At 45.4% G+C, this 12,234-nt stretch overlaps 1 protein-coding gene across 1 annotated transcript; it reads left to right on the top strand.

Annotated features, from left to right (window-relative positions):
- Window positions 1-2,345: 2,345 nt before the first annotated feature.
- tph2 (tryptophan hydroxylase 2 (tryptophan 5-monooxygenase)) lies at window positions 2,346-11,353 on the top strand. The gene is made up of 11 exons (XM_084554438.1): window positions 2,346-2,585; window positions 3,265-3,399; window positions 4,222-4,405; window positions 5,342-5,442; window positions 5,522-5,589; window positions 5,668-5,864; window positions 6,297-6,432; window positions 7,914-8,040; window positions 8,332-8,427; window positions 8,505-8,638; window positions 9,267-11,353. Exons 1-11 carry the CDS (start codon window positions 2,415-2,417, stop codon window positions 9,439-9,441), a joined length of 1,524 nt encoding a protein of 507 aa, XP_084410564.1. The 5' UTR covers window positions 2,346-2,414; the 3' UTR covers window positions 9,442-11,353.
- The last annotated feature ends 881 nt before the right edge of the window (window positions 11,354-12,234 follow it).

Below are 12,234 nucleotides of genomic sequence, written 5' to 3'. Positions count from 1 at the left end.
CACCACGTCTCTCCGTCTGCGTCACTTTAGAAAACAGTCTCATGAATAAAACATCAGCCACAACATTAGGACCACCTTCCTAATATTGTGCAGGTCTCCATGGTGACTCATCAGAGAATGGACATGGGCCTTCTGAGGGTGTCCTGCTGTTAGTGGGGGGTCTTTGAGGGGAGGGGCCTCTGTGGATCATCCCACAGATACTTGATCAGTTTGGGATCTAGTGAATAATAAATAAATAAATAATAAAATATAGACGGTAAAACTCAAGTGTAAACTTAGAGGGGGGGTAGATTATATATATATATATATATATATATATATATATATATATACACACACATTTACAGTATTGAGCAGCTATGTGAGTAAAGTGCAGTGGTGCAGTGGTATTTAAGTCCAGTTAAGGCTCAGAGTTGAGCAGGCGGATGGCATGTGGGTAGAAACTCTTCTTCAGCCTCTCAGTCTTTGTCCTCAGGCATCGGAAACGCCGGCCTGATGGCAGTAGAGAGAAGAGAGAGTGTCAGGGGTGACTGGGCTGATCCAGGATCTTCCTTAACCTGCAACGTTTGGTGTAGATGTCCTGCAGGTTGGGGAGGGGGGTTCTGATGGTCCGCTCCGCTGAATGGACCACCCTCTTGAGGGCCAGGACATCCTTTTGATCCTGCTGGGGATGGCTGCTGCCATCAAGGAGTGTCATTGCTATGGGGTGGGGGGGGTGGGGATCCCTTGAACCATCCAGAATCTGGTTCAGCTCTGGTTCATAAATATGGTTTAATTAATACTTTAAACAAGCTGTTGACTTTTAGCCTCTTTTAGCTCCTGGTTTTAGTTTTTACAGCACATTTCCTGTCTGGGTTGTTTCAAAATAAAACCTGTAAAATCCTCTACATGACGGACGCTGGAGGACACCAGAAGGTTCAGACGATGCTGAGATGAACCATGAAACAAGAACTCTTCATCTTTCATTGAATATGGTTCTGAGGATAAGAACTGTTTGAGGGTTAACACCTGTTCACACCTGGCTTCAGGGTAAAGGTCAAGGTACAGGTAAGGTCCTCACAAAGACAGTTATACTAACATGTTAATGTTCAGTAGCTTCTCACTGGAGAAAAGACCATGAAGATAAAATCAATCAGCAGTAGCTTCAAAACTGATGACGTCTCCAGAACCGGAACCAGAACCTGAACCTGAGTCTGGGTTTAATCTGATCCAGAGAATAAATGTCCTCCAGCCAATCAGAGACATTCAAACTCATCAGATCATGACCCTGCTGCATGTTTGTCCATCATCATCATCATCATCGTTTTCTTCACATCAGACTGCAGAGTCTGCTGGCGGCCATCTTGTTTTCGTGGATAAATGAACGAATTAATTCTGTCGTCTCTGACTCTGTTTCCATCAACATGTAAATCCTCCTGTTTCCTCCAAATGTCACTTCAGCTGCTTTCATGTGGATGATAGACGCCCCCTCCCCCTGCTCCCCATCCCCTCCCCCTGCTCCCCTTTGATGGGAGACATTTGGCGGTGGACGTGGAGGAGGCCGGTATCACCAGAGATCTGCTCATAAAGCTGCATCCATCAGAACAAAGCTCCTCCAGCCGCCGCCTCTTTCATTTCCTGTGCAGCAGGAAATTGTCTCGGCTCTCGTCTGATTGGCTGCTGATAGCCGCCGCTGTTATCAGCCGCCAATCATCCGAGAGCCGCTCAGCATTTATTGAAGAAGCTGCTTCATGTGGACGAGGCGTCAGTCCATCGACGACCTGCTGACCTTCAGCTCTGAAACAAGGAACAAGAAGAACACTGGAAACTCACCTGTCTCAAAGCAAAAACGGTTAGCTTAGCATCAAGACTGGAAACAATTAGCTTAGCATCAAGACTGGAAACAATTAGCTTAGCACCATAATTAGAAATAATTAACTTAGCTTCAAAACTGGAAACTATTAGCTTAGCATCAAGACTGGAAACAATTAGCTTAGCATCAAGACTGGAAACAATTAGCTTAGCACCATAATTAGAAATAATTAACTTAGCTTCAAAACTGGAAACTATTAGCTTAGCACGCTTAGCACCAAAACTGGTTAGTAAAACCAGGACTCATCATTAGGTCACTGCTCCAGATGTTCTCATGGTTCCACATGTTTTCATAGCTCCTCCTCCTCCTCAGCCTCTTATAAGCCCCTCCCACTCACTGGTCTCCACCTCCTCATCAGGACTGACCAGTAAAGAAGCAGCAGAGGTCTGTGGGCGGTTCTTCACCCTCCTCCCTCCGCTCTGGGTATTTAGGTGGAGGCGTGCAGGCAGCGCCCTCAGACGCAGTCCATCAGTACCAGAACCACCACCACCAGAACCACCACCAGAACTACCACCAGAGCGGCAGGCTGGAGCCCTGGTACTCCTACACCCACTGGTTCCCCATGGCCTCGGCCCATGTGATGAAGGACGGCCCGGAGCCGGTTCCCAGGATGCAGCCGGCCATGATGATGTTCTCCAGTAAGTACTGGTCCAGGAGGGGGATGTCTCTGGACTCAGCCATGTTCGACCAGCGCCACCAGCGCCAGCAGCAACGCCACACCGGGGGGCAGATGGTAAGAATGCGACTCCTATTTCTCTTCTGCATCATCTTGGATGTGTTAGTTTGCCTTCCAGTCTATTCTCAGGGCACAATGACATTACAGAGTTCAGGTTATCCCTGAGCTCAGACTGCCAGGCTTCTTAATAATTCTCATAGTAATTCTAATAATAAAAATAACTTTAAATCAGCTGTTTCTGTCATGTTTCGGTGGAATAAAAGCTGCATTCAGATATTTTCCATCAGCTGCTCATGTTTATTTGATGAAGGAGGAAAGAGGAAGTTGGTCGGATATCAGATAACAGCAGCTTCATGGGTCCAGTCAGGGATTCATTCATTCATCCTCTGTTGTAGGATCTGAACAGGTTCTACAGGTTCTAGAGATTCAATAAAATGAGCTGGACCCTTCAGGACCGTGTCTCCGTCCAGAACCAACTTTAAACATAAAGAAAGTGGAAATAAAAATGTTAAATCAGATAAGAACGCCGTCAGAGTCTGGGTTTAAAAAAGAGTCCACAAGAACTAAACTGGTCCAGTCCAGTGGTTCCCAACCTGAGGTTCAGGCCCTTCTACAGGACCACCAGGCCAACCTGATGGGTCACAGAGGAAGGAAAGACAGTTCTGGTGTCTGACAAGGTTATAATGATTATTAATATTGTCGTTATATTTATTCATATCTTTGTTGTCGTTGTCAGTCGAGGCGTCCGTCCTTCTGTCCCATCAACGAGAAGCCCGACAAAGAGGGCGCAGAGGATTCTGGGAAAACAGCTGTGGTGTTTTCTCTGAAGAACGAGGTCGGATGTTTGGTTAAAGCTCTCAGAGTGTTCCAGGTCAGAAAACACAACCACAACCACAACTACAACTACAACCAGAACCAGAACCAGAACCAGAACTTCATATTCCTATGCAGAGCCACTCTGATCCATATAATTTACCCTGAGTCATATCTGATCCCTGATAAACTTGTTTACATCAGTCTGATCCTGGTCATCTGCCCCCTGCTGGATCTATCCAGGCTCTGCAGCCACTAGCTTTTGGCAGCCGTTTCCAAAATGGCCGCCTTCCTGGTCTTTCTAGTTTATCAATGTTAATAATATGATTGATGTGAATATTGACTTTATTGAATCAACCTGTAATGACTTCATCCTTTCTACATGATGTTGTAGTGAAAGCAGATGTGATCAGCAGCTGTATATGGTCACTGAGCTCAGTCCTTACTGGAGTCTGAATTATTCCTGCTTCAACTGAATTCACTGATTATTTCAAAGATTCTAATCTACATTCATTTATTCCATATTAGTGGAGTTTTTAGATATTTCTCTGATGTTTCTGTTCAACCTGATGTTGCAGAGGTTCTCTTGGTGATTATTATCATCACCTATAGGATATAGATTCACCAGCTCACACACACACACACACACACACACACACACACACACACACTGATTTATCATCTTAAACTGAACAAACAAACAAACTAAAAATAAAAAAGGTCATTAAAATGATCCTGTTTGGAAAAAGTTAAACCAAACCAATGAAACAATGAACTGGATGTATTTATTTTCTAAAATAAAAATTAAATCAGGTCAGTAAATTGACATAAATACATCCTCCTCCTCCTCCTCTTCCTCCTCCTCCTCCTCCTCCTCCAGGAGAAGCGGGTCAACCTGAGGCACATAGAGTCCCGGATGTCGCGGCGTGCTCCTAACGAGGTGGAGATCTTTGCTGATTGTAGCTGCAGTCAGAAAGAATTCAACGAGTTGCTGCAACATCTCAGAGATCACGTCAACATTGTGTCTTTCAACACCCCAGCACACGTATGGTCGACGGAGGCAGGTATGAACACGCTCAGACTCAGGTGTGAACGCGGTCAGACTCAGGTGTGAACACGCTCAGACTCAGGTATGAACACGCTCAGACTCAGGTGTGAACGCGGTCAGACTCAGGTGTGAACACACTCAGACTCAGGTGTGAACGCGGTCAGACTCAGGTGTGAACACACTCAGACTCAGGTGTGAACACGCTCAGACTCAGGTATGAACACGCTCAGACTCAGGTGTGAACACACTCAGACTCAGGTATGAACACGTTCAGACTCAGGTGTGAACACACTCAGACTCAGGTGTGAACACACTCAGACTCAGGTATGAACACACTCAGACTCAGGTATGAACACGCTCAGACTCAGGTGTGAACACACTCAGACTCAGGTATGAACACGGTCAGACTCAGGTGTGAACGTGGTTAGACTCAGGTGTGAACACGCTCAGACTCAGGTGTGAACGTGGTTAGACTCAGGTGTGAACACGCTCAGACTCAGGTGTGAACGTGGTTAGACCCAGGTGTGAATGTGGTTAGACTCAGGTGTGAACACGCTCAGACTCAGGTGTGAACGTGGTTAGACTCAGGTGTGAACACGCTCAGACTCAGGTGTGAACGTGGTTAGACTCAGGTGTGAACACGCTCAGCCTCAGGTGTGAACATGGATACACTCAGGTGTGAACGCGGTCAGACTCAGGTGTGAACATGGTTAGACTCAGGTGTGAACACGCTCAGACTCAGGTGTGAACGCGGTCAGACTCAGGTGTGAACATGGTTAGACTCAGGTGTGAACACGCTCAGACTCAGGTGTGAACACGGTTAGACTCAGGTGTGAACACGCTCAGACTCAGGTGTGAACACGGTTAGACTCAGGCGTGAACACGCTCAGACTCACGTATGAACATGTCATGTGTCCATAGATCATGAGGACGTGTTGTTGTCTCTTGACAGATGAAGAGGACGTCCCCTGGTTTCCCATGAAGATCTCAGAGTTAGATCAGTGTTCTCACCGAGTGCTGATGTACGGCTCTGAGCTGGACGCCGATCATCCTGTGAGTCTCATCTGTGTGTTCATGATGATGGACAGTGTTGTCTCTGTCTTTTTTTAAATGTCCTTTTCCGTCCTCTTAGGGCTTTAAAGATGACGTCTATCGCCAGCGCAGGAAGTTCTTTGTGGAGGTGGCCATGAACTATAAATTGTGAGTCCTGTTGTTTTTGCTTCTTCGTCTTTGTCTCTGATGTTTGTTTGTGAGACTTTGTCCCTGTCTCATCCCCAGTGGGCAACCTATTCCACGAATCGAGTACACAGCGGAGGAGGTGAGAACGTGGGGGGTGGTGTTCAGGGAGCTGACCCAGCTGTACCCCACCCACGCCTGCAGAGAATACCTGAAGAACCTGCCTCTGCTCACCAAGCACTGTGGCTACAGGGAGGACAACATCCCTCAGCTGGAGGACGTCTCTCTGTTCCTCAGAGGTTGAACCACTTCACAGCTTAATGCTTAATGTTAAAGGGACGAGAAAAGAACTGATTGATCCAAGGTCACAACAAATCACTTTAAACCGTCAGTCCATGAAGAATATCTTCACAGATAATTCTGATCAATACAGTGCCAACTAAGGCGTTTGACTTCCTGTCTTACTTCCTGTTTCACTTCCTTAGTGACTTGCTGTCTGACTTCCTGTTTCACTTCCTGTCTGACTCCGTGTTTGACTTCCTGTCTGACTTCCTGTTTCACTTCCTTAGTGACTTCCTGTCTGACTTCCTGTTTCACTTCCTGTCTGACTCTGTGTTTGACTTCCTGTCTGACTTCCTGTTTCACTTACTTAGTGACTTCCTGTGTGACTTCCTGTTTCACTTCCATCTGACTTCCTGTCTGACTTCCTGTTCACTTCCTGTGTGTTGCAGAGCGCTCTGGTTTCACGGTTCGTCCAGTAGCAGGTTATCTTTCTCCCAGAGACTTCCTTGCTGGTTTGGCCTACAGAGTGTTTAACTGCACTCAATATGTTCGTCACAGCAAAGACCCGCTCTACACACCTGAACCGTGAGTACCACCTCCACTTCCTCCTCATCCTCCTCCTCCTCCTTCTCCTCCACTTCCTCCTCTCCTACACCTCCTCCTCCACCTCCATTTCCTCCTCATCCTCCTCCTCCTCCTTTTCCTCCACTTCCTCCTCTCCTACACCTCCTCCTCCACCTCCACTTCCTCCTCCTCCTCCTCCTCCTCCTTCTCCTCCACTTCCTCCTCTCCTACACCTCCTCCTCCACCTCCACTTCCACCTCCACTTCCTCCTCCTCCACCTCCAACTCCTCCACTCTACTACGTCCTGTATCTTTAACCTAACTGATCTCTCGTCCTCTCCCTGAAACAGTTTCTCTTTATTAGGGATCCATGTAAACGAAGTTGCAGGATCCCTATTATTTTTCTTCCGATTTTTCTTCTTCTTCTTCTTCTTCTTCTTCTTCTTCTTATATTTCTTGCCTTAATGTTCTGCGTAGCTAAAGTGTCTGCTCAGGACAAACTGCAGAGACCAAAGGCATCAAACCTGGTAATGTGGTAGAAGTCCTATCATGTCACTTTGCCAAGGTGTCAATACACATGCCTACAGCTAGGTGGCACTATAATAAGCCAAATTACGTTTTGGCTCATATCTCCAGAAACGTGTTCCCTAGAAACAAAATTCTTCCTCCCTCTGATTCCTTATATAGCCCTGGTTCTAATGGACTAGGCCACGACCATTTCCGTCTGCCATTTTTTTCCGCCAATTTGAAAAAACTGCAAGTCAAAGCAAAATCAACTCCTCCTAGCCCGTTCATCCAGTTCTCACCAAACTTGGCATGTACCATTTATGGACAAAGATAATAAAAAGTTCTCAAAAGAACTTTATCAGGGTTATTGATTATAACGTTAATGGATAATTCATTTTTATGACACGGCGCAGTATAACTCCAAAGCTAATATTTTGTGAAGTATATACCCAAACTTAATCAAACTTCATATCATTGATAATAATATGATTCTGTACAAGCACTCCAACTTTTGTGACCCTTGGTCTCTAGGGGGCGCTACACAAGCAACATTTCAATATCTCAAAAACTGCAATAGCTAACTTCATATCACATAATGTCTACAGGGGGTGCTATAGGTTGAAGGCCTTTAACCTTTGAAGTATTCACACAATCCTTATGAAACTTAGCAACCGGCATTATAATATGTTTGCGTACAGTCATGCCAAGTTTCGTGAAATTCGGGCTGTAGGAGGCGCTACAATGACTACATGTTTATTTCTCACAAACCACCACAGTAAACTGCTTGATGTTAAGTTTCGTGCAATACAGTCTATAGGGGTACTACTGCCGCTCGGGGCGATTTCGCTACGGCATGGACCCCTTCATCTAGTCTATTATTTATTTTTTTACATCTTCAAAGAAGAAATCTGAGTTATCATCATCATCATTAATTGATTGATCCGTTAAAACCCAAAGTTGTGGAAGTTGATCATCAATAAATGCTGCTCTTCTCAGGGACACATGTCACGAGCTGCTGGGTCACGTTCCTCTTCTGGCTGATCCCAAGTTCGCTCAGTTCTCCCAGGAGATCGGTCTGGCTTCGCTTGGAGCGTCGGACGAGGATGTCCAGAAACTGGCCACGGTGAGTTCACACATAGCTGGTCAATAGATAGATAGATAGATAGATCTTTATTAATCCCAAACTGGGAAATTTCCCTGTTGCAGCAGCAATGTATAGGGCAATGGTCAATCATTAACAAATCAATAACTCATCAAGAACATCAATAATCTGACACTCATTAAGCCTGTAAATTATCAGAACCTTCAGGAACATTTTAAAAGAATCTCTGAATATGTTCTCAGGTGATCAAACAGATCAGAGCCATCAATCAATAAGTCAGTGATCAGTTATCCTCTCTCATTGATTCCTCAGTGTTATTTCTTCACCATTGAGTTTGGACTCTGCAAACAGGACGGACAGCTGAGAGCTTACGGAGCCGGACTGCTGTCGTCCATCGGAGAGCTCAGGGTAACATTGGGTTGAGTTATTGATTGCGGATGTGATTGGTTATATGATGTCAGCTGACTGACAGGTGTTTTTCCCAGCATGCCTTGTCTGATCAAGCCTGCGTGAAGATGTTCGACCCGAAGACGACCTGCAACCAGGAGTGTCTGATCACCACCTTCCAGGAGGTCTACTTTGTGTCGGAGAGCTTCGAGGAGGCCAAGGAGAAAATGAGGTACACACCAAGACGACAATGACAGGGAAGTCAACATACAGGAAGCAACATACAGGAAGTCACACAAGAAGTCACACAAGAAGCAACATACAGGAAGCAACATACAGGAAGCAACATACAGGAAGTCACACAAGAAGTCACACAAGAAGCAACATACAGGAAGCAACATACAGGAAGTCACACAAGAAGCCACATACAGGAAGTCACACAAGAAGTCACACAAGAAGCAAAATACAGGAAGTCATACAGGAAGTCACACAAGAAGCAAAATACAGGAAGTCACACAGGAAGCCACATACAGGAAGCAAAATACAGGAAGTCATACAGGAAGTCACACAAGAAGCAAAATACAGGAAGCAACATACAGGAAGTCACACAAGAAGCCACATACAGGAAGTCACACAAGAAGCAAAATACAGGAAGCAACATACAGGAAGTCACACAAGAAGCCACATACAGGAAGCAAAATACAGGAAGTCATACAGGAAGTCACACAGGAAGTCACATACAGGAAGCAACATACAGGACTTTTAATATTGATACTGTTGTGTTTTCAGCAGAAAGTTCTTCTGTTTCCAGCGTTTGAATGCCGTTTGAGTAACGTGTCTACTTCCTGTTTGGTCTCCAGGGAGTTTGCGAAGACGATAAAGAGGCCGTTCTCGGTGTACTACAACCCGTACACTCAGAGCATCGACCTGCTCAAGGACACGCGCAGTATCGAGGACGTGGTGCAGGACCTGCGCAGCGACCTGACCACGGTGTGCGACGCTCTGGGGAAGATGAACACCTACATGGGCATCTGAGGCCTCTGATTGGTTCAAACGATTCCAGCCACCATCACATGTTCATGTACTTCTGAGCCGAGAGGAGGTATCGCTGTTACTACACGCTTCATTCATGTTAGACCATTTACCTATGAGGAGATCACTGAGGACGTCCAGGGGGTTCTAAATCTGATAAATCTATGAAGCTCATTAAATAAACTGATGTCACTGAAGCTGCAGCTTTGTCTCCTAGAAACTGATGAGGTTCACAGGAAGAGGTCAGGGTGGATGGAGGAATAATTCCTGAACCATGATCCAGCACAAGGATCAACAAAGACACCGGGACATGTTAGGTTTCTAGAAGACGTTTCATCCGTCTTCCTTTCCTCTTCTCTCAAACCATCTCTCTTCTCTGGATCAAAAAGAGGGCATTGTTGTCCTCTCAAGAGTGTCCCCTGATGGACAGATGAGTCCTGACCTGAAGGAACATCTGTTTCCAAAACGTTTGATTGACACCTTGAGCCTGGAGTCTGTGGACATTAATAGAGTAGGTGAGTATCAGGTCATTACCAGACTCTAGTCATGTGACCCTCACTCCCCACCAGACATTTAGAGCTGGACACTTGGAGGAAACGTCTTCTAGTCCAGATGTCTCATCTTGGTCTTTGTTGGATAAAGGATCAACATGTTTCCATCTTGCTTCCAGTGTTGATGACTAGAATACAGATCTGGTCTCAGTGTGAGATGTTTCATTTCTAGGAGACAAAGCTAAAGCTTCGTTTTTAGATGTTGTTGTGAAGCTGCTCGTCTCAATGCTGGAGGAGCTGAGAGATCACAAAGATCTTTGCCTCCACAGACGTCCAGCCACAGCAGGTTAGCACCAAACGTCTTGTCATAGTCATCAAGATCTGTAGTCATGAATCTAGACAGGAAGCCTCTGTGGCAGCGCTGACGTCCTTGTTCACCCTTCAGCTCGTTTCCTCTCAGACCTTCACGCTGATTCATCCTGCTGCTGTTTGCTTCTGTACAGAATCATTAAAACCACTGAGTGTTGTTCAGCATCTCTCTCTGTGTGGAACTCTTCTTCCTCTTCCTCTTCCTCTTCATGTTCTATGGCTAAGTTCTAACTGTTTGAACCCCGACAGTAACGACAGTATCGGCTTATTTACTTGTAATGTGCTACTGCTATGGTTCGTCCAAAACCTCAGAATCGGAAAAATATTCAGCCATGTTGCAAAAAACTAGCAGTAGCAAATTACAGGTAAACAAGCCGACCGTCGTGGGTGCACGCGCCGCTCAGAGACGACATCGTCCAGGTCAGAAGACATCATCCACGGACTGTAGGTCAGTCTACAGACCCCGGATGATGATAACAGGGAACTCCGGACTCAACGGGGAATAGCACTAGAGGAGTATCATAACTAAATATTGATGAAATTAACAGGTTTCGCTGCAGATAATGTTATTTAGAGGCTGTGTTTTGATGTCCTGACCACTCCCACTATATGGATATACGCTGATCTAATTATCTCCTGAACAAGTGCAAATGAAACAAAAGTGATACAGGTGAGAAAACGACTGTACTTTATGCTAGAAATAAGGTCCAGGTTGTAAATAACAGTAGTTTCCCTTTAAAGCCAGACTGAAGTATGCTAAGGACAACCTGGAGAAACATTATGCATACTGGAAGCATGTCTTTTGGTCAGATGAGATGAAACTAGAGCTCTTTGGCGATAGAGACGTTGCTTATGTTTGGAGAAAGAAGGGTGAGGCTTATAACCCAAAGAACACCATCCCCACAGTGAAACACGGTGGTGGGAGTATTATCCTGTGGGGATGCTTCAGTGCATCTGGAACTGGGAATCTGGTCAAGGTGGAAGGAATCATAAAGAAAGACGGATATGTGAAGATTTTGAAAGAAAATGTCAAGCAGTCAGCATCAAAACTGGGTCTGGGTCATCGCTTTGTCTTCCAACACGACAACGACCCAAAACACACATCACTGCTGGTGAAGAACTACCTCCAGAAGACCAAAGTGAATGTTAATGTTATCTATCAACAGAAATAAAGTGTAGTAGAGATGAAACAAACACCTCGCCGTGATACCGGGACCAGTCTAGAAACATCACACACACCATCAGGTACAGAGCAGCTTAAAAGTTTAACTTCAGAGTTTTCTTCATAGAAATAACTCAAAACATCCTAAAGTGAGCCAATATTACATATCAGTTCCTCCTTGTCTCCAGTATCTGCTGTGACCTCCTTGTCACTAAATGTTTCTGGTAACTGCTGATCAGTGGTCTACAGCAGCTTGGAGGAATTTTAGCCCATTCCTCAGAACAGAACCACTTCAGTTACAATTACTGATGAAGCAACATGTCCCGGTTTAGGTCAGAGGTCAAAGGTCAGCCTGATTGGAGCTAACAGGAACTAAGATCTTCCTTTTTACAACTAACTCAACCTAAAGGTCAATCAATCAGTCAATCAATCAGATTATCATGAGAGTCAAACTGATGAATAAGGTTGTTGATTGTGGAGTCAACCTCATTAATGTCTATTTAGCGTAGCATTGATGCTAAACTCTGAACCATGTGATCAGTTTATTTATCTGCACCAGTCAAACTTCGAGGCCTGGTCTCAGGTCAGGTCCAGTATTTCTGTGACCTCCACCCGTCCATCCTCCATCAGCTTCTCCTCCAGCCGAGGTCGACTCAGCTTCGTCCACAGAGTCCGCTTCAGCTCCAGCACCTGACAGACGTAATCCTGGAAAACATACTGTTAGCTTAGCATAAAGACTGGAAACAAGGGGACGCTGCTAGCTTAGCATAAAGA

This window comes from Chelon labrosus (genome assembly GCF_963514085.1).
Source record: "Chelon labrosus genome assembly, chromosome: 11".
Taxonomy (NCBI): Eukaryota; Metazoa; Chordata; class Actinopteri; order Mugiliformes; family Mugilidae; genus Chelon; species Chelon labrosus.
This window is presented reverse-complemented; position numbering and strand designations above follow the sequence as displayed.

Excerpts from the sequence above, each read along its gene's own strand:
- tph2 (XM_084554438.1), top strand. The coding sequence starts at position 2,415 with ATGGCCTCGGCCCATGTGATGAAGGACGGCCCGGAGCCGGTTCCCAGG. Across the intron at positions 4,406-5,341 it reads CGTATGGTCGACGGAGGCAG|ATGAAGAGGACGTCCCCTGG; the intron begins GTATGAACACGC and ends GTCTCTTGACAG. Across the intron at positions 5,590-5,667 it reads GTGGCCATGAACTATAAATT|TGGGCAACCTATTCCACGAA; the intron begins GTGAGTCCTGTT and ends TCTCATCCCCAG.